The sequence below is a fragment of the Zootermopsis nevadensis genome, unplaced genomic scaffold (assembly GCF_977971745.1).
Source record: "Zootermopsis nevadensis isolate Lab colony 2312 unplaced genomic scaffold, Znev_1.0 Znev_ptg000016l, whole genome shotgun sequence".
Taxonomy (NCBI): Eukaryota; Metazoa; Arthropoda; class Insecta; order Blattodea; family Termopsidae; genus Zootermopsis; species Zootermopsis nevadensis.
Window position 1 is genome coordinate 3,306,481 of NW_028259148.1, and position 21,302 is coordinate 3,327,782.

Consider the following 21,302-nt stretch of genomic DNA (forward strand, 5'->3'; position numbering starts at 1 on the left):
ATTAGAGCCTGAAGGTGGCCCACTAAGGTCGGAGCATGTAGCTCTAAATTAAAATCGAATTTGTCAACAAATCTGCTGATATTGTTACGTGAGATGATGATTTCATCTTTTTAATTATATATTCTATTGTAATTCATGTACAATATTCATATCACACCTGTTTAGGTGTCAGCATACTGTCCAGTAGCATATCAGTGTGACAAAGCTCCTCAGGATTTTGAAGACATCGTTCCAACACCCACTCCTGACTACAGATCTGCCGCAGGACATGTTGAGCAAAGTCAGATAAACCTGCGGCGGTCTCCATTGTACTGGCTGTCCCCCCTACAGATGATGCTATTGGCCTGTTAACACAATTAACAAATAATGTCACATCAAAGGACAATCTGTAACACTAGAACTGGTTATTCTTCAACAATTTACCAACTTTCAAACATAACTTCTGAAGTAATTACCTAACAAAGTCTAAAGGGTAAAATTCTTCCCTACATACTGACAACAGTTCAGCTGGTGATGAAATTCTGTCTTTTGTGGAACATAAAAGTTCACTACCATGTTTACCAGAACCTACCGTAGAACTTTCTCTTGATCCAGATGAATCTACTCCATGGCTTCATATTATATTTCTCTAAGTCCAATTTAATATTATCCAATCATCTATGCTAAGGTATCCCAAGTAATCCATACACTTCAGATTTTTTCAACAAACATTTTGGATTTCTTATCCCCCCCCCCCCCCCATGTGTTTACATGATCCACTCATCTTATCTTCCTTGGATTCAATAACCCCATTAACATTTGGTAAACTGTACAAATTAGTTAAAGGATGCCAAGGTTCATCACTGTTAATACTAAAGCTCACCACTGGACATAATTTTGAGCCAGGGTTTCATCCGTGTACAATACCCATAACCTTGTCTTCCAAGATTCCTCTTTAAATCAATCAATCAGTCATAACTCAGTAGTTTGAGTAACAATTCCCATATAAGATAAAGCAAAACTGCACAAGAAACATAAAAGACTTTATTAATAGTTTTCAGTTCTAAAAATTCGGTATTTAAGTGCATCTGCAATGATCCTAACAAAGATTATGACTGAATAAATCAAAGAACAAAAAAAAAAAAAAACACAAGCTGTATTCCACAAGGTTAACAGAACAAAGCAATTTCTAACACAAGACATAAATATGGCTTCCATTCTAAGAGTGAAACATTCATTGAAAGTGGAACTCCAACCTAGTCATGCTAATAAATCGTGCGTTAAAAAGAAATTAATTCTGGGAACACTCTGAGACAACCCCTGCAACTTTGTCTATGGGCAATTCTGTCCCGTGCAGTTTTTGATCAGTGTATGATGAAGTGTCTAAGATCAAATCATTGCCTTTTCTACACACAGACATATACTTGATGTGATGCTTAAGAACAGAGGTAACTTCATGACTCGATGCTTAGTGCCATGTGCTTATTATAAATGATTCCTTCAAACAAATGTAAACATGAACCAGAAAAATGTAACCTCAAGTTGATTATTTAACATCTTCACACCTATGTACAGCACCAGCATCAAATGACACGTTTACGAATCATAAAGGATAAGGAAGGATGCAGTCAGCAGGACGGCAGCAGAAACATAAAGCCTAATTTACATTGGGAGAGTTTACTGGAAGCAAGTGCTTGAAGCCACTAAAACCTCAGAATATAAAATAGCATTTCCACTAAACTTGCAACTGGCCTTCAAGTAGAAAATGAAGTTGTTGGAGAGGTGGCTGCTTGTGTGTCCACTTGCTTGCCACGTAACCAGCTTGATTCATCCACCATTCCCATCTAAACAAGCAAGCACCTGCTTCCTCATCTGTGCTTTATATCATTTTACACTTTCTTGTATGCATAGAAGTTCCAATGAAGTACAGCAGTCAAAACCAAATTGTGTTTTTTGCCTGCATCACTAGCTTGTGGGTAGAAAGAAAAATGCATTTACTATGTAAACCAAAACACTACGTAATATGGCGAGCTATAAAGTATTGCAGCTGAGAAATAATGTTTATAGTTTGGACAGTGCACCTCCCCCCCACCCCCGATCACCTTGCCATTTACAACTAATTGATGTGGAATCTGCAGTATTACTGCAAAAAAGCCTATCACAAAAATAACCTGAAAAATGATAGGTTTTGAGAATTTTTACGTAGAATACTGCAAACTACTAGGCATCTAAAACCTGGCACAGAGAGACAGATCATAAACACACATAAAACTTCACGTAAATGAAATGCTGCCAGGCTTATATGTCTATAAGTGAAGCCATAATGTAGGGTCTTGAATGTAGTCTTTTGGACAACAAGTAACATACCTAAGGGTTACCAAATATCAGAGGTGACCCTCAACATAGTTACATGATTTCAATTTAGCACATACATACCATCCTGATAATTTCCCAGAACACAGAAGCAAACAATGCACAGAAAAGCAGAAATGATTTTTGCTTCAGTAACAGAAAACTAACAATCAATTAGTGTGGAAATATGGAAAGGAATGGAAGGCTAAGCAAACAAGCAACACAGAAAGCAATGAGCAAGTGACAGAGAAAAGACGAACCTTTGTCCGGCTTGTGTCGCAGGTTCCACGTCAACCACCCTGTGAGGTGAATCAAACATAACAGAAATATTTATGAAGCACGTTGCAATGTGTGTGTGAACTGAATAAATGAAATTTACAGATTCCATTTACTAGAACTGTAATTCATACCACTTAACTATGTAAAGTAGTACTCCCAGTCTCTGATTTTCAAAAACAAAATTTAGATTGTATACCAGATTGTAGGTATTTCTAAGTTGTAACAGTAACATTTTTAAAAATGGGTAAAAGATCGAACTTCAAAGCAAGGAATTAAAAACAATGTCATAGGCAATTATTCAGGTTATATGTTCCTACTTGAGTTGTTGCAACAAATAAATTATTTCCACTTAGCAGAAAGCAGACATTTTGCAACCATAACATAACTGCAACTCTCCCTGGTTACTGTTTGAAGAAGAGGATGAAGGGAAGGGGACAAAGAAAAGAGGATGAGAGAAGAATGGAGGAGAAGACAATATCTTTAAATAATTTGAACCTCTGCTTCTGTAAACATAAAGTTTTCAGCTTGATCCACAATTTAAGTAGTGTAGGAGATCTACAAGCACCTGAGCCAGGATTATTCATACACTGAATGCAGTTGGGGCAGTTTTTGGTGTTAACACCATTATGGCAAACAAAAAAGCTCTTAAACTTGTATGAACATAATGAATGTCTAACAACGACAAAACAATAAATGAAATCTCAGATCTAAAAGTTTGTGATGATGGTGCATTTTTAAAATAAGAAGTTTTCTGGGTGTGTTCCGTCTAATAAAATCATAAAATTGAACGAAGTTTCGGAGATGGGACTCTATCTCTGTCTTCAGGTATACCTACTCTGTTGGGCCCAATCGACAGAGCTAATCCCTATCTGATGCGGAGATAGGGAACAGTTATTCATTGATATCAAAAGTGTTACATGGAAATGAAGTAAAACTTTCTAACTTGATTTCAGTTCAAATACTCGAAGAAACCTGTTGGGTTAATCACAGTGTACAGCATATTACAATACGACTACACGCAAGGTTTTGTACCAAACGGCAAAACTGAAATCACACTATTTGAAGAACATCCTGTAATTAGTTCTGAAATTCATTTATACACACAGAAACTACATGCCCTTTTCCTAATGGCTTAATCTGGCTAACAACTAACATGACCCCTAACATCATAAATCAATACAAAAGTTAGCATCGTAATGCGAAGTAATAAATAAAAATACGGAACAATTTAAATTGAATGTTCCAGTATGACTTACCCCAGATCTAGCAGCGGATCGTCCCCACCTCCTAGAATGTCACTTGTACCCAGGATATGACTAATACTGAGCTCGCCACCTGATGAACCTGAGATTGGAGGCTTATTGCTGCAACTGCCAGTGCTAGATGAATGCATCTGTTGTGACTGCTCTGGTTTGTTCTTGCTGCTTGGGGTCTTACCCTCCCGTGCTGTTGCATCTCCCACTACTAAAATTGCCTACAACAAACAATGATAAATCTAAGATACATCTTCAGACTCGCCGCCATGAAAACCTCAAATCCTACTGAGATATAATGTTCTCATTAGTGTGGGAGGTGTGCGTGTATATTACAATATAACTGGAATTCAGTTGTCTTCATATATGTTACATTTTCATGTATGTGACCTTGCATCATACATCTGGCCACTGAAACGGCAGACACGCTTCAAAGAGTGGTTCAATGCAGCACTGTTGGGCAGGTACACAGAATTATGTTCCTTTTAAATCTTCCAGTTCTACTTCAGAAAATAACCCCAACAGTTCTCTCCAGAACGTCTTGTTGATGTCATAACAGGCTCCTCAGTCTTACCTTAAGAACAGCAAGAACTGGCCCCACTCTTATGTTGTTGTGGGCAGCAGCTAGCAGGTGGCGATCACAGCTCAGTTTGATACTGTAGCCAATACTGGTTGAGGCACAGGGTATGGGGTGTGGTGATGTGCCTGTATAGAAGTGCAATGCATCAGCAAGGATTCTTACCATGAAGACATACATTGCAGAGGATGGCTGTCTTCTGGGTTGTAGTGCCATGTAGTCTAAGAGTAGTTTACCAATGTTTCAGAGATCCTTATTGCCTCCATCATCAGGGCAAAGCACTTGTACAGTACTACAACACAGAAGACAGCCATCTTAATATTTTCTATTGTTTAGGACTCAGCTTCATGGCAACAGAGGCTGGCAAAATGTAGGGGAAATGAGGGGGAACTGTGCCTGGCTTCCATTCCTCACAGAGTCGCAAAACTGAGTCCCAAACAGTACATAAGTCTGCATGACAATCAAATCAATAATCTATCCCCAATCAGTAATGTTATTCAGTAAGATACAATACTGTGCATTTCTTAAATAATCAATTAATAAGCTGGTGTTGAACATATTCATTCTTTGGGTTCTGAGTTTGATACTTGGTCAGATGTGTGCAGATTTCTTCTGCTTACCTATGCCAAAGATTGAAAAAGAACTCTGAGAAAGTGAAGAATAATATCCACTGCTATCTTATAGAAATAAAAGCAATCTGATAACTGACCAAGTGAATAGAGGGCAGGCTGAGGGCACTCAACAGTCTTGAATAATCTTAACAGAAGATGGCAAGTCAGCCTGGCTCCAGCTTCTGCTTCTATATCAGCATCACCTCTACCTGTAAGTTAATGAAGAATAAATATAACTGTACATCCTAGACTGCCTTTCATCTTAAAAAGTGAGAAGCAGAAAACATTCAAAAATCTTCTTATAACTTTAGATTGTGAACTTATGGATGTGACACCATGTAATCATGTAGGTGGTTACCATTGTTTTAAAGGAACTCAATTCTTCCATTTCCAGAATATGAAATGTCAGAAGCCACCTACATGAGTATACAGTGTCACAAAGCAGATCACATTCTAAACTTTCACAGCCTAGAAGATGGATGTCTTCTGAGTTGTTGTGTCATGTAGTCTGGTAGAAATTTACCAACATTTCAGAGATCCTTGCTACTTTTGAAATGTTGGTAAACTTCTAGCAGACTATAAGGTTCTACAACCTGGAAGACAGACTTCTTCATACTCACTGCCATGAGTACCTCAAATCCTACTTTCATATCCCAATTAAAACCTAAAATCTATCCTTATCAGACACAAAATAATCTTCTGACAACTACCTACTCTTTGAAAAATGAATTTAAAAAGGTACACTTATAAATATAAAATCTTTGCCACCTCATAATCTGTGTTACTACTTCACAATGCCTAGTCAACATAAACTTTATGCTAGTTCTTGAGTGGGGAAACGAAACTGGGTGAATTACATAAATTTGTTTTGTGTCCCTTTTCAGAGAAGCAGAATACTATTTTTGTAGAGTAAAAGTCTTGTTTTCAACATACGGCAGCATAATAAACTTGATATCATATTCTTGAGAAAAATAAATGACACTAATTACTGAAAATAGTGGCAGACCATGTCTCAATGAACTGTTGCTATGAACATAAGCTACGTCTTCTAACCACACTTCCAAAGAATTATTGAAAAAAAATGTAACATTCAAAAAGTGAACTATGGAAATAAAATATGAAATAAGGAAAACATAGATGTAAGACTCGTTTACCTTCATTGCACGCCTTTACTAATGATGGAAGTGCTATGTGGACCACAAAATCTTCCAATGAAAAACAATGTCGAGCTGGAATAAAATTATTCTATAAATATCAAAAACTTGTTTCTAGTATGAAATTTAACTGAATATAGAAATAAATTAACATAAATAGTAGCCAGAGAGTAAGCAAAACAGCAGTACATCTAGACAAGTACTGAGGTTTAATTTTATTATAGCTCTTACTAAACATTTATAAACAGGATAACAATCACTTCAAAGTTATCATTAATATGCAATACAGCCAAAGAAATTAATGGAGGGAGGTAGTGAAAAAAAAATTCTTTTCTCAGTTTCTCACATTTCCACCAGTGTTGTATTACTCCAAATCTTTTACAAATATAACCATTTTTATTTCATTTTATCAATTATCATATCAGACCTTCCCTACACCAAGTTCTAACGAAAGTCAACATAGGTATACTAAGTGACCTAACTGAAAAATACAATATAGATTTTGTAGCGAATAGACACATAAAGCAGTTGAGCTACATGATAACACTAATACTGACCTATAAGAATTGATGTAAAAACTGCAAGTGAGTTGTGAATTGACAAGTCCTGAACATCAACCTGAGTCAACACATCAATAAAATGTGAGGAGTGGTTGGATGAGCAACACAGTGCCATCAAAACACCTACAAAACATTAAACAAAATTATTATTCTATGACAGAATATAAAGGCGATTTGAAGGGATATTAAAAAACAAGGAAAAACATAAAACAAGATTTGAAGGTAACATTCAGACTTGATATCTAATGAACATGAGTTCAAGACACTTGTTTTATGAGAAAGTTTTGTGATCACAGTTCAATCTCTATCACCCAACTGCAGTATTGTAGCAAGAATAGATCACAGACAGACTATACATTTGCTTGTTGTGGTTAATTTTGATTTGTTAGGTGATTCATAAACTACAAATCGCAAGTTGTGTGGATATGATAATGTATCTAATTATCTACACTACTGACCTAGCCATTCAGCAGAAAGTGAATTGCAACATGCTGTAAGCTCAGCACACGTAATAGCAAGATCATTCAGACGATCATTATCAGTCTCATTACAAACGGCAACAACCGCGTTGCACACAAAACTGTAACGATTGTTGGGCGTCTCTGCTAACTGTCGAGCCCAATGAGGTTCAATTTTACCTGCAAGATAACACAATTACCCACAATAAAACACACAAAAATTTCATAACCACTTCACTCTTACACAGTGCAGTCCATTGTTAAGAGTAACCATACCTCCCCGGCGTGGATTACTGAATACATCAGCCATAAACTGTGCATTGCAAACATGGTTTGAACTAGATGGCTGAACCGTGGAGTAAAGAGCCTGTCGTATCTTGGGATAAGCATTTCCAAATGGCTCGACACAATGAGGTTTTGATTTGAGAAGACTGCAACTAGAGTACAGGTCATACAGATGAGCTAGAACACATCGTTCAGCTGATGAACAGTCCCCTGGGTTTGTCACATGCTTCACTACACGACACAAACCCTCAAACACAGCTGTCGTCTGCTCCGGAGACACTGTAAAATAACATACACTATCCTAAGTAACAACATTTTCCATTTTAAAGAACAGAATACAGTGAATCAAGAAGAATCAACCTAACATGACAGTCAAAATTTAAATTCCTACATAAATAAACCTCCAAAAACACAGTCCTGACATAGTTCTTAAATGCCTCCCCAGTGAAGGGTCAATATTAAATGAACTTACATAGAAGACAGCAGTGGTATCTCCTCAGAACACCAACAACATACAAACTGAGGGATGTAGTGTAACTTCTCATAAGAGTAGACTGTTTTCCCTGCAAATGTGCTTCAATTTCAGGCAGCTCTTTCAGGATCTATACAAAGAAAATAAAAACATAACAAGCAACTTATCCCGTACTGGCACATAACACCAGCAATACAATTAATTATGCTATGTCTGAAAGAACAAGTGTGGCTTTTAACACTGTGAATTATCCCTGGTTTTCTTAACACATCCAAGTATAAAGTTCATCTAAATCATATTTAGAAATTCAATTCCTACTTCAAAGATAACAAAATGTATCCCCCAATACAAAGATAAACTGACTGACACCATTTAGGGAAATAACTGCTGTCTATTCTGAGAATCACACAAAACTCATAAATACACTCTACTGGCAGAATGCAGAGTTCTTGGATGTCAAATTAGGTGGTACATATAAGGTAACAGACTATCATCAGTTTGAATCTGGGACCCCCAAATACAAAGTAGGAGTGCTAACCACATGACTGCAACATACATACATCTTTATTACATTCCATGGATCCATAAGATAATCAGATGACAACATGATGTGGAAAAAGTCATAATGATAATACAATACATATTATAAAATACAATTCATACTATTATATAAATTTCACATAATACAAACAAAAGTGTTTTACTAAAAACTTGTTTCATTATGAATCCAAATACAATAAAGGAAGTTAGACTTAGCAAGTAAAATTGTAAGTAAAAGTTTGCTAGAAAAATCATTATTAATGCTGGCTATGGAGTGGGCGACCGGGGTTCGATCCCCGACGGGGCAGAGGATTTTTTCCTCTAGTCTCTGCGTCCAGACCGGCTCTAGGGCCCACCCAGCCTCCTCTACAATGGGTACTGGGGTCTTTTCCCAGGGGTAAATCCGGCCGGGGCGTGATGCTGACCACTCACCCCCATCTAGTGCCGAGGTCAAGAATGAGTAGGAGCTATACCTCCACTCCCCCCCAAGTGCCTACATGGCGTATAGTGGTACAGCTTTATTTTACTTTACTTCATAAAAATATACTAATAACAAGTAAATTACTATTGTACATCTAACATTAATAGAATACTCACTACCCTGATAACAGAGGCAGTAAGCACATCTTAAATGCCAGATATCTTCTACCAGACTCCATGGCGCAACAATCATGCTCACCACTGTGGTAACCTGAAATCTCATCTATTAAAACTTTTCTTTTAAACATATGAGAAGATTGCTGGTTACAATTACCTGGATGCAGACATCTATAAGGCCATAAATATTGAACGCTAATTCCATTAGGTCAAACAAAAAGGCAACATGTTCCTGGACAGGTAAGTAGCTGGAAGGGCCACTAGCAAATGAACTCAACATTTCTATCACTGTCAATGCACACTGCCATGTGACAACATGTCGGTCACAGTATGAGAGTCCTTGTACTTTTGCTGTAGTTGCTTCAAAGCTGAACTCAACACGCGAATGTTTCTTCAGTTTTGCACCTAAACAAGAAACAGGGAACAATTTCAGTACTAAATTATATGTATAATACATAAAACTGAGTGAAGGCAGAATCTTGAGCTCAAAGATTAAATTATACAAATCTAATGTTGTGTTACACAGCATAAGTGCAGAAACATCATCAGTATGAGGAGCTTCATATCTTGTACTCTTCACAGAGTATTATTAGGGTGAAAAATCAAGGATAATGCACAATGGATGCAAGCCAGTTTCCTGCACATGTGTAAGGTATGTGCAAACAGAAAGGCAGTCAAAGAAACATTATACCATGTACTGTCAGGAGGATAATACAAACTATGCTTTTAAAATTATTTTAAAATTTTACACAAATCTTAGCCTTCATGTTTTACTTGTCACAGATGAGGAGGTAAGATTTTTTAGTTTATCAAATGGTGGTGGGACATTTAACTGCCTTTGACGTTCAAAGAGTTGAAACAAGCAAAAACTGAAAACAACATAAACTTCAGATCAATACTAAAGTGAATAACCTCTATAACGAAGACTTCTGTCTTCTGGGTTGTTGTGCTGTGTAGTCTGGTCGATGTTAACCAATGTTTCAGACGTCGCACTGCCTCCGTCATCAGGTCACATTCATCGCCCTGATGACAGAGGCAGTGTGACCTCCGAAACGTTGGTTAACATCGACCAGACTACACAGCGCAACAACCCAGAAGACGGATATCTTCATACTCATCGCCCTGATGACGGAGGCAGTATGACCTCTGAAGCGTTGGTTAACATCTACCAGACTACACAGCGCAACAACCCAGAAGACAGAAATCTTCATACTCTGATGACGGAGGCAGTATGACCTCTGAAACGTTGGGAAACATCGACCAGACTACACAGCGCAACAACCCAGAAGAGAGAAATCTTCATACTCACCGCTGTGAAAACCTCAAATCTTACAACCTCTATAACCTTTATATGTACACCTACATAATCAAAAGTAGGTGCTGTCATATTTTAGTAAAATCACTTTCAATATAATGTACCTTCTGAAACATCAATACTGAACTTCTTGCTAAAAAGTCTGCAGAGCTCTTTAGTTATCTTCTTAATAGTATGTCGAGCCTCATCTCTGATTTTTCCAACTCCGTACAATAATACATGACGCTGATTGCAGTCATGGAAGCTACAAGGTTCATCCTGCAAAATCAACTGAAATTAGAGAAACAGATTCCAGAATAAGCTGTGTCAAAAAGATATTCCTACTCATACACAATTTTTTTAATACGATATTCAGTGATGCAAAGAAATTATCTCCTGATTGCTAAAAATCAGCTGATGATTGTCCTTCTATCTCTCTGTCCCTGTGACTAGCTCATCCAGAGATCACAACAGATAGGCTTTTCTGTCCTTTTCTACCATTTTTTAGTTGAAGACAGATGAATAATCCAGATTCCGAAACATTGCAATTCTATAATTTTATAATTAGATGATGGGCAAAGTCTAAAACAACAATTTTACATATTATACTGCACCATCATCACAAATCTTCAGACTTCAACTAGAATCCTTCTTTATTTACTTTCATCACACTCTGCAACATGCACAGTAATGCATTCCACAATTGCCTTTTTAATTTTACTGGCATATAGTGAGAACCACGTAAAACCATACCAGTGGCAGAGGAAAGTGTGTAGTATAAAGCAGATGCCTGGACTTCATCTCTCCTGTTTCTGCTCTCTCCACTGGAGTAACAGAAGCCATTGGTGGAGCCACCAATGAGCCAGGAGGCACGCCATCATCTTTAGGAGAATCTGGGGCATCCTACAAAAATTCATAAAAAAATATGGGTCATATAGCTCATATAAACTGTTAATTAGATTATTCTGTCTTAAGATAAGGTCCAGTGTCAGATTTTTGTGAAAACAGTAATGAAAATTCAGGTTCTGTGAAAAGAAGGGACTTCACTGAATGAGTATCAGCTTCTTACAAAAGACTCTGCTTCATGAATTTGGTTAGTTAGTAAACAAAATAGACAACTTCTTCTGTTGTTTATTATTCTTTCCCTCTTAATATAAACTATTTATTAATTTTTCTGATAATAAAAAATATATGTATATCACGCTATCAAAAACTGGTAAATTAGGGAATCTGAAGAAGTGTTACTGAACCACTGTAAGTCCTGCAGCTGTGCAACACAATTATATGTTATAGGAATTATATGTACATTCAAGACATATACCATTAAGTGTTTATTCAAGAATTACTTTTGTATCCTGTAACTGAAAAAGAATTAAGAACAGAAAGTAAAATAAAAATAGTAATACTTCATTTTAGTGGAGCAGACTATCGATCACAGCGAAGTTTCTTTGCAAATACCAAAATAAAACAAGCTTTTTCTTTTGTGACAGTTGTGTTGTCTTTATTACATTGAACTCTTCAAATTAAGGGCAAAGGACTGCACTGTCGTGATTTACAGAACGTATACACAAGCCTAAAATAATCTTACCAACGAATTTTGCTGCTCCTCCTTGATATGCTGCAACAGTTTGTCCAAGTCATCATCAATCTTACTGTCATCATAATCCATGTTCCGACCATGATCCTGCAAAAAAAAGTTAAATTCTCATGTAAGAAACATTATGAAGATTTCTGTCTTCTGGGTTGTTGCGCTGTGTAGTCTGGTCGATGTTTACCAACGTTTCGGAGGTCATACTGCCTCCGCCATCAGGGCTGAGATGTTCCTTAAAATGGTGAATTTTAACCAACAGTTGATGTCACATCACAGCCCTGATGATAGGGACAGAGATGGTCTATCAAAAAATGATTTCTAACAAACTGACAAAGTTTATGGCCCAAGAAGATTTTATTGATGTATAATTTTTTTACTACAGTGCAGACATCCACCCTTGATCTTCAAATCTCATCATCAATGTAAGCCCTGAATTTAAAATCCCAACAGTGAATATGTTAATATTACATATTAAATGAACCTGTAACTGTATGCCAAATGTTTCCTTTGTTCAGATAACAAAAATAACAACCTGAACATCCAACTTGCTAGGTTTCAGATCAATTCCAGGAAACAAGGATCCGTCATCATCTTGTATGCCAGAGTTGTTGACCGTTCCCCTGCTCTCAGCTGGAGTGGCAGGTTTGTTGCTGGTTGGATGATGAGAGCTGGCCATAGTTGGTCCACCCGTGTTAAGATCTCCACGAGAGATAAGCGTGCACATGTACACGTCATGAGAAAATATGTCATGGCGTATCAGTTCAGAGAAAAGGTGTACCAGGTTTGTAAACATGGCACGGTTCTGTGCACTTGGGTTATCTTCTGCAACAAACAAAAATAATATATGTATACACACACTTGCCAGAATTATAAAAGTACCAAACATCCCTTTATTCTACATCTGTAAACTAAATTAATTCAAATAAACTTTGAACAGAAATATTGTAAAATCTCAAACAATTGGTAAATTTGGCTGTGCACTCAGAAGTTTTGTCAAAATGTTCTGTAAAATGACTGTTATGAACTATATGCAAAAAGGATCGAGAGGAAGCAAGAAGTTTTGCATAAGTCATAGAGCAGAAAGTTTTAAAATTTGTGGTAAAAGAGTAGGAACACTAGAGTCCACAATGATCATAACTGAAGCATTAAAACATCTAAAGAGATGAGATTTCTTTACGCTACTTGCCTTCCCAGAGCCATGGTGGTTAATCGACAAAGTGGACAAATACTTTCAGACAATTACACACCTACACTAGTTTCAAATAATTTATTTTGAGTTATTCAACTGTTGCTACTCTTAAATTACTTTTTATATAATTTGTATAATGTTATTATTTTTGTTTCTAACATGTTGCTTTTGTACATTTTGAGAAGTTTAATAATAATTACAGCATTCTCACCTAAAACTGGAGCATCATTATCCAGGAATCGCATGAGAAGGGGCTGAAACACAGGAAGTCCAGTTGGTGCCCCATTTCCTGATGAAACAGAGTCCTTTTCATCTGCAGCATCGACTTCCCCAGACATGAGATCACTCTGTCTCTTCTCTAATAACTTTGCAACAGCCATGGCTCGATGTTCACCGGAGCGCTGACTAGACACTGCCCATTCACACAAGATCTGGACAACAGCTTCATCTTGAAGAAGACTCTGCAACATCCTTCGCATTATTTTAACCACTCTGAATCACTGCTTAAACTTATATAAGATGCATGCTGGTTGTACACCATATTCCAGCAATCTAGTTTAATTAATATAGATTTTACTAAAAGTATGTCAAAGTAGTTTGCCATTTAAAGAAAGGTTCAAAGGGTTAATGGTTACCTCACACATCTTAAAAAATTCATAATGGAATTAAAGTTGGCAAAATTATAATTTTATGCATTCAATACTACAGAGTTTTATATATAACAGAACATTCAAGTCCTGGAAATGAAGCTCCTATATAAATACAATGTACTTTGCTAGGACCACCATGTTCATTTCTAAGAGGTGCATAAAGGGGAGTAGAAACTGGTTCCACTTCACTACACTCAGCTCAGCTCTGAATTAAAAACAGTATTCTGAGACAAGAACATTTTATTGAATTGATCTGAAGGCTGAAGGCGAAGGTAAGTCAAAAATAGCAGAGCCTCCATAAAGTTTAATCTGTGATCACACAACTAACAAGCACAGTATACTAGATTCAGTGCAAGCTTATATTCTGTCACAGTATTAGTACATAGTACTATGCGCAAGTGTCATTCTGTTATTTATTTATTTATTTTATTTGTAATGTTCTGTCTGACGACAGGTCCATATGAACAGGATCCTTCCATCCTTTTCTCGGACTGGGACCTGTTCATATACGTTCTTGGCAGATGATCCAGAAGTGGTTTGCCATTGCCTTCTTCTGTGTGTGAATGGAGTAATTGTTGGAATGCCACGGAGGAAAACTCCGTGTTGCCTAGACCACGGCCTTGCCCAACACAAGTTATAAATTCGGGCACCGCCGGGAATCGAACCCGAGACCCCAGGATTACAAGGCCAGCGTTCTAACCGCTAGACCACCGTGGCTCATTCTGTTATATGTTATATAAATACTTCACTGCCAAAAAACAATTATGTCCACGTTTTGAAATACATGGGGAATTTTTTACAAAGATTACAAATGTTCTTTTGCTGATCCTACTTGCAATTCTTAAAATTATGCAGAAACATACATACCTCAAAATCACTGTTAACCTTACTGCTGGAGGAAATGGATCATGAAAATCTGATTTACTTATCTGTATGGATTAATATATTCACAAGCTGAAAGAATTTGCTGCACAACATCCAAACACATTTGAAGAACTTGTCATTATCCATCAATAAGTCACTAAGATGGTAAAATTATCTGCACCTGTAGTAATTTGGCATACATTTTATGTACCCAAAATCAGGGTCTTTGGTTCTACAATTCATAGTACCTGAGAACTTCCTCTTCACTTACAGAGTCTAAATGGGCCTGAAACCACGCGTGAACCGATGCCAGAGCCGAGCTGAGCCAAGATGCGTTGCATGAAGCAGGACCAGTACATGCCCTCATTAAGACATGTTCTGGCCACTTGCATGTACATTCAAAGTATGATTATAAATACACTTACATAGTCTGCTCTGTTCTCTCTTAACGGGTCTCCACCGCTGGTTCCATTATTTGAAACGGTACTATTACTGCCATTGTTGCTAGTGTTGCTATTATTCCCACAACTGGTACCTGTCAAACTGGATTCTTTGGTTCCAGGAGGTGAGAATATTTTGGCATAGAGTGTATCAAGGGAATTAGTAGCATCCATCCTGTCAAAACTGTGCCTATCCAAAGCATCAAGTGCAGTGAGAACCTAGAACATTTTTGTCAAGATTTTTCACTTAGAATAATAATTATACATAACATGATGATGCTGAAGTATAAGACTGCTTGACAATGTATATTTTAACCTGTAACATTACTGACCTTACTCGTCGTTCGTCCTGCAGATGACTGTTGCCACTTATCACAAGACCAACGTCCTTCAGCCGCTCTACTTCGATTGCGAACATGATCCTCAGCTGCACGCAACTGACGTCTGAAGAGAAGGTGAAGAATTATTTGAGGAAGAAGATAAATTATTAAATTGTCATAACCAATGATTTAAAAATGTAGAACCTTGAACCACACATGTAATTATACACAGTAATTCATAACTGAATGTCTTAACTTCAGGATGTTATTCCTAAGGTCATTCCGTCAGAAATATCACACAAACCAAAATTCAGTTCTCAACAGTTATAGACTTATCATTACCTGAATGTTAAAAAAAAATTAGAATAAGCAATATTTTGGCTCTTGGCCACTCTCTGTCACAATAATACAGCAATCCTACCTAACTGCAGGATTGGTGGCCCTCTGAGGCATTGGAAGTGTTGAGGGCGAGCAAGGCAGATGGTCTAATGGTGAACCATTCAAAACTGATGGTGATTTGCCCTCTCCTACACAATTCCATACAAGAGCTGTTGGGCAATCAAGAGTTATTGCCTGTGGACAATGAAAAATATGGACAATTATCTCAGCGGCTCTCTCTATCTCTCTCTCTCTCTCTCTCTCTCTCTCTCTCTCTCTTAATATTTACTTGCAAAAAGATAACCACAGCCACTTTTAATCTTCCTAGACACTCAAACGACAAACACGTTCAATTATAGAAACTCTCAATACGAAGTTTGTTCTTCCCCACTTTCATCAGTGCATAGGTCACATCATCAGTTCATCTGCCGACATTTATCTCTTTCATACAAAATAATCGGCGCAGGCATGCAGTCACAAACTCAAATTGTGTGTTAAGTTTCTCACCAGAGTACTATCAGGTTAACACAGTGAAGCAAACTCAGAAGAAAATGCAAAATTAAACCAACCTGTAAAATAGCACTCAATCCTAATACCAGATCTCGGTGATGTGGGCAGCTCATATATTCATTAAAAGTCACCATTAATGGGTTAACTGGCACCATCTGTGTTGGTCCTCCTTGTGATAGTACACCACTGTAACAAAACATTACACAAGAAAGTTTGCTCCAGTGACATATGACAGTTCCTAATTCATAGTACTGACCTATCCTACCGCACCCTCCTCAAAAACAGAAGCATAAAGACAGAAAAATGCTGATGTTAAAATTAAGAAATTGTACTTTCAGTGACCTCACAATTCTACACATAAAGACACTTTATCAGGAAACCTGGGATACCTAAGAAGACAATATTAAAATGGATATGAATGAAATAAGACTGAATTCATCAGATTTGGGGTTAGAATTAGTGAAGATGACAATGAACCTTACAATTTATACAAAGACTGGCAAGAAAATTAAAAAGTATTCTCATTAAATAAATGTTACATACCAAAAAGAACCACATTTTTGCTTAAAGCTGGCCATGGCAGATGGTAAATAGTGGCAATAAATGCACACTTATGCTCAAAAAAAAGCTAAATGTATGTAGCACCAAAATGTAAAACCAAAAATTAATAAAATACATTTCATCCAATTGTCCACGCGATATACTTGTCTTCCTATAAAATCCTTAATTATGCACTTGTGTAAGTATTCTTTGCGCAGTATTTGTGACATATCTGCACGGTCAAAAATCTTTTGATAGTGACATGGTAAACTTACATATTTCCTGGCAAGAGAGGGCTCTGTGGTGAAGCAGATGGTGGCAATGCCGGTGAGGAGGAAAAAGCCATACTGACAGCAGCTGTATCACTAGCCACAGAACACAACTGTGCAAGCTTCTTAGCACAAAAATAAGCTAACTTGCGAGCCAGAAGCTCTGAGTGCACAAACTCATCCAGATATTGCAATGCAAGAGGTAACACAAGCTTCAAAATCCCATCATCTGATGGAGTGGATCGCATCTTATCCAACAGCTCCAATATCCACTGAAGAAATTCCTGCCGTTCAAGGAGACCTTCCTGTGGAATCAAAGTCAATACAAGGGTGCAATATAATAAACACAAATGAAGACACAACAAACAACCAAACAGAAGTAAGCATTTCTTAATCTCTTCCAGCAGGAAGCATTAATGCACAGTCCATACAAGAGTACTTATATACGGTAGATGGATACTTGCTGGTTATCGGGACACAAAACGGGAGAGTCGAATATCTGGACTTGCATTGGACGGAAAACTGCACATGCGTATCAGTATACCCGTACACTCGGTTGTTCGTGTGGCGGCGTACAAATGATAACGGTGATATTTTTAAAAAGATTCTAAAATCTATAAGCGAATTTTGGCCTCCGGCGACAGGTTTTAACAACAATTAACATCTCGTGCATATCCAAATAAAATATAATAATTTGTCATTTATTGAAATAAAATATAATAACTTTCAAGTATATGTCATTTATCCACACACATTAACCTAACCTAACCTATTTTTAAAGCGATGTGTCCCGATAACCCACAAGTACCCGGTAGATGTATGTCATTCTGTATTCTTCTTGCAGTCATTTCTGTACATTTGTCTTCTACCAGTAAAGAGTTTCATCTGCAGATACAATCAGATCTTGCAGAATATCATGAGTGATCACTACATTGCCCATGTAGTCTACACCCCTGAATATATTTTTCATACAGACATTATTAAACACTTAAATGCTGATAAAATCCAGCATCAACTAATCTGAATAATAGTCATCACTTGCCTCATAAAGATATTTGGCCAACTGGATACAATACTGCCACTGCCGTTGTGCCAGTTTCTGATCCTCTGTCATGGTAGGTAAAGCTGCACTGGCAGGGGTTTGCGTGGAATTTACAGCAGACGGCTGGATCGTACTACAAGCAGTGCTTGTATTTACACTTGTATTTGTACTCGAACTTCCACTACCAGACGGTACAACTGTGTTTGCTGAAGAACCATTGTTCACTGAAGCCCCGGTAACACTACCACCGCCAGCAGCATTGTTACCACTTGTGGCGCTACTTGTAGTACAAGTGTTATTACCACCTGTACTTCCACTGTTATTTGCAGTGTTTGCAGTCCCACCACTTCCATATCCACTAAAATTTCCTCCAGACTGATGGTAGAAATCCTGAAGCTTGTTAAGTTGGTCCTTCAGAAACTTAATAAGGGTGGCTGTCCATTCTGCAAGGAAATTACACCGAGCTGGTAACACTTACAAAGAGCAACATATTGTTTTATATGGTCTTGAAATACAGCAAATGAACATTTCTAGAATAACTTAAGGATAACTTAGTTACCAGTTACTTCCTGTAACACAGAATAATGCCCTTACCTTGAGAAGGATCAGACAGTTGACGTTTCTTAATCTTCACTTCAGACACAGCCACTGTGTACGCATAACTCAGCTTTATAAACCATGCTGCTCGTAGCATTGGAACCTGATACTCGCACAGCATAATGAAAATCTCCTCCTTCTTGTTAAAATTAGGAGCCTAATAAAAAATATGATACAATTAAATCTGTGAAATGTGGTGTTACACTGGTATTAGAAATTAAAATATCATGTAAAATTCAAACCAAATATCCACATTGTTGACTTGCTACAAATTAAATTTCAAACAACAATTTTCTGTTCCATTGTTCCAACCATATGGCATTTAATAACTAGAGAATGCCTGAATGGGAATTCATAAAATTTGGTACAGATGTTAAATCACAAGTCACTAACTACTCCAAATTCATAATTCATAATGTCTTACACTGTGTAATACTATAGCAACAGACGCCATTAACTCAAGAGGTGGAATGATGGTGAAGCCATCACCTATGACAAATTGCACAACACTGTTGGTATAGATCTGAACATGTAACCCCAAAATTTGCTAGCCTTACAACTATGTCCACCTTACATCTCAAACCATCATGTGGTTTTACCCAAGTTATATATAATTTTCTACAAGACATGTATAAAGTGCATAAAGATGAGACTGATACATAAATATAATCACTGTGAAAATATAATCACACTGAAAGGTGGATGATAGAATAAATTCTGCTGAGATCAGAACACAGATTTAGCTAAAACGAGATAATTTGCTTTAGGCCTTACCTTTTTTGATAAACTGCTGAGAGGTTTGCTGCCAGCAAGATCTTTAAACCAAGCTTCAATAGCATTCTTTGTCCTTGCTGTAGCTGGCCAGAAGTTGTCTTTGGGGTTTATTTGTTGACGTTTGCGTCCTGTATCTGGCAAAGTATTCAATTCCTCTTTCTTTGTCAGAATTGCATTGAAATAAGCTCCAACCTAAATAACAAAAAAACAGATATTATAAATAATGTTATTTATTTTTAACATGATAACAAAATTAATAAACAGCATTATTCTATAATTATACATACCTTTGAAGCAGTAATATTGCAATTTCTAGCTGTCCCAAATTCATCCGAAAGCTGGGGCACAGTAGTAAACCCATGCTTTACATTTAATGTAGTCAACTCATCCTATAATAATAAAAACTTCTGCACAACCAAAATAGTTATATACAGTAACATAATTTGTACAACATAACAAACACTAAAACACATACCTTACAGGCCCTTCCTTCTGTTATTCAGAGAATTCCTGTCTCTTATAATATGAAGCATATAACAGAACTGGGAAATTCAGAAAGGTCTAAGGACTTAAACTGAAAGTTTTGCTGAAGCAAAACTCTCAACAAATGGATATCAATAAAAGGCAGTTCCCTTTTGATATCACAAGATAAGAGTGTAAAATCAAATTCATACTGCTGAATACATACTGCCAAAAGCTTATATTTTACATCTATATTACAGTTCAACATAAACATGCATTTCACATACAATAAATAGTGCTGAGACCTACAATCTGTCATGTCTAAACAATAGCTTGACATGATAAGCAGTCAGTATGTTAATAATGAAGCCCAAGATTCCTCTGTTTTTTGTGTTAACAACTATTACAATACATGATACTGTGAGACGTTTTCATCATGAAGCAATGGCATACCTCCTTTTGCTTTGGCTCCTGAGGATACACATCTGGAGGACCAAGTCGTGGTCTTTTCAGGGCTCGCTTTTCATAAGAGAACCCCATCATTGTAGCCTAAACAAATTTCTGGCTGGAACTTCTGTTTCAGATAAATCAAGCAACAAATACAGTATTATATTTCATTACAGGGAAGTAAGTATTAACACTTCAGACGACGGTTACTGTCATTTCTTATGTAACATAAAGAAAGTACCTTGCATTCCATATCAATGTTTCTTTCAGTTTAAATTCCCATTCATTTCCTGAAAAACAGGCAGGAAATAACTTCGTTTTCATATATTACGAAAACAACTTTGCAAATACAAGTAAAGATGTGTATTTTCTTATATAGTACTGCAGATTATTTCTCTTGCCACTTATTCATAACAGCTTCTTGGTTGAAGTTGAAGGCGACGTTGAACGAGGTTAGAATTATTTGGGTTCCTCTACAATAGTCAAACATACGAAGATGCACTCTTGCCAGACGTGGAACTTCTGTTATCAATAGTATTTATAGAGTTGTAATGCCTGCAGTGGAACTTCCAGTTCTTTTAAACTATTGCATGTATAACCTCGTAAAACCAAAGAAAAAACTGACTGAATAATAATATTACACTTTCAACACAATCATCCGTCCTAGGTAGAGTAAGGTGCCTTTGAGTTTAACAAAGATGCTTTCTTCACGTTTTTTGACTATTCACACGAGTAATAATATTCGGTAAAATATCTAAAGACAACGAAACCATTTTACAGAGCATTTCACAAGCAGACATCTTGCAACAAAATTCATA

At 36.9% G+C, this 21,302-nt stretch overlaps 1 protein-coding gene across 10 annotated transcripts in view; it reads right to left on the reverse strand.

The window, feature by feature from the left end:
* kto (mediator complex subunit kohtalo) overlaps positions 1 to 21,275 on the reverse strand; it is a 41,491-nt gene extending 20,216 nt beyond the window's left edge. For 3 of the 10 annotated variants that reach the window (XM_087349809.1, XM_087349815.1, XM_022082966.2), the window contains exons 1-27: positions 20,726 to 21,275; positions 20,491 to 20,611; positions 19,863 to 19,964; positions 19,576 to 19,767; positions 18,799 to 18,958; positions 18,205 to 18,647; positions 17,169 to 17,467; positions 16,413 to 16,539; positions 15,887 to 16,038; positions 15,478 to 15,589; positions 15,131 to 15,364; positions 13,403 to 13,652; positions 12,535 to 12,824; positions 12,000 to 12,095; positions 11,165 to 11,314; positions 10,537 to 10,702; positions 9,275 to 9,522; positions 7,981 to 8,110; positions 7,500 to 7,787; positions 7,224 to 7,403; positions 6,763 to 6,888; positions 6,206 to 6,280; positions 5,150 to 5,260; positions 4,438 to 4,568; positions 3,867 to 4,084; positions 2,592 to 2,630; positions 158 to 344 (exon numbers count right to left, since the gene is read on the reverse strand). In XM_087349809.1, the coding sequence (XP_087205935.1) occupies positions 158 to 344; positions 2,592 to 2,630; positions 3,867 to 4,084; positions 4,438 to 4,568; positions 5,150 to 5,260; positions 6,206 to 6,280; positions 6,763 to 6,888; positions 7,224 to 7,403; positions 7,500 to 7,787; positions 7,981 to 8,110; positions 9,275 to 9,522; positions 10,537 to 10,702; positions 11,165 to 11,314; positions 12,000 to 12,095; positions 12,535 to 12,824; positions 13,403 to 13,652; positions 15,131 to 15,364; positions 15,478 to 15,589; positions 15,887 to 16,038; positions 16,413 to 16,539; positions 17,169 to 17,467; positions 18,205 to 18,647; positions 18,799 to 18,958; positions 19,576 to 19,767; positions 19,863 to 19,964; positions 20,491 to 20,580 (4,596 nt within the window). In that variant the 5' untranslated portion in view covers positions 20,581 to 20,611; positions 20,726 to 21,275. The remainder of the gene's footprint in view (positions 1 to 157; positions 345 to 2,591; positions 2,631 to 3,866; positions 4,085 to 4,437; positions 4,569 to 5,149; positions 5,261 to 6,205; positions 6,281 to 6,762; positions 6,889 to 7,223; positions 7,404 to 7,499; positions 7,788 to 7,980; positions 8,111 to 9,274; positions 9,523 to 10,536; positions 10,703 to 11,164; positions 11,315 to 11,999; positions 12,096 to 12,534; positions 12,825 to 13,402; positions 13,653 to 15,130; positions 15,365 to 15,477; positions 15,590 to 15,886; positions 16,039 to 16,412; positions 16,540 to 17,168; positions 17,468 to 18,204; positions 18,648 to 18,798; positions 18,959 to 19,575; positions 19,768 to 19,862; positions 19,965 to 20,490; positions 20,612 to 20,725) is intronic. The other 7 variants (XM_087349811.1, XM_087349812.1, XM_087349813.1 and 4 more) reach the window with 5 other exon arrangements.
* Positions 21,276 to 21,302: the final 27 nt, after the last annotated feature.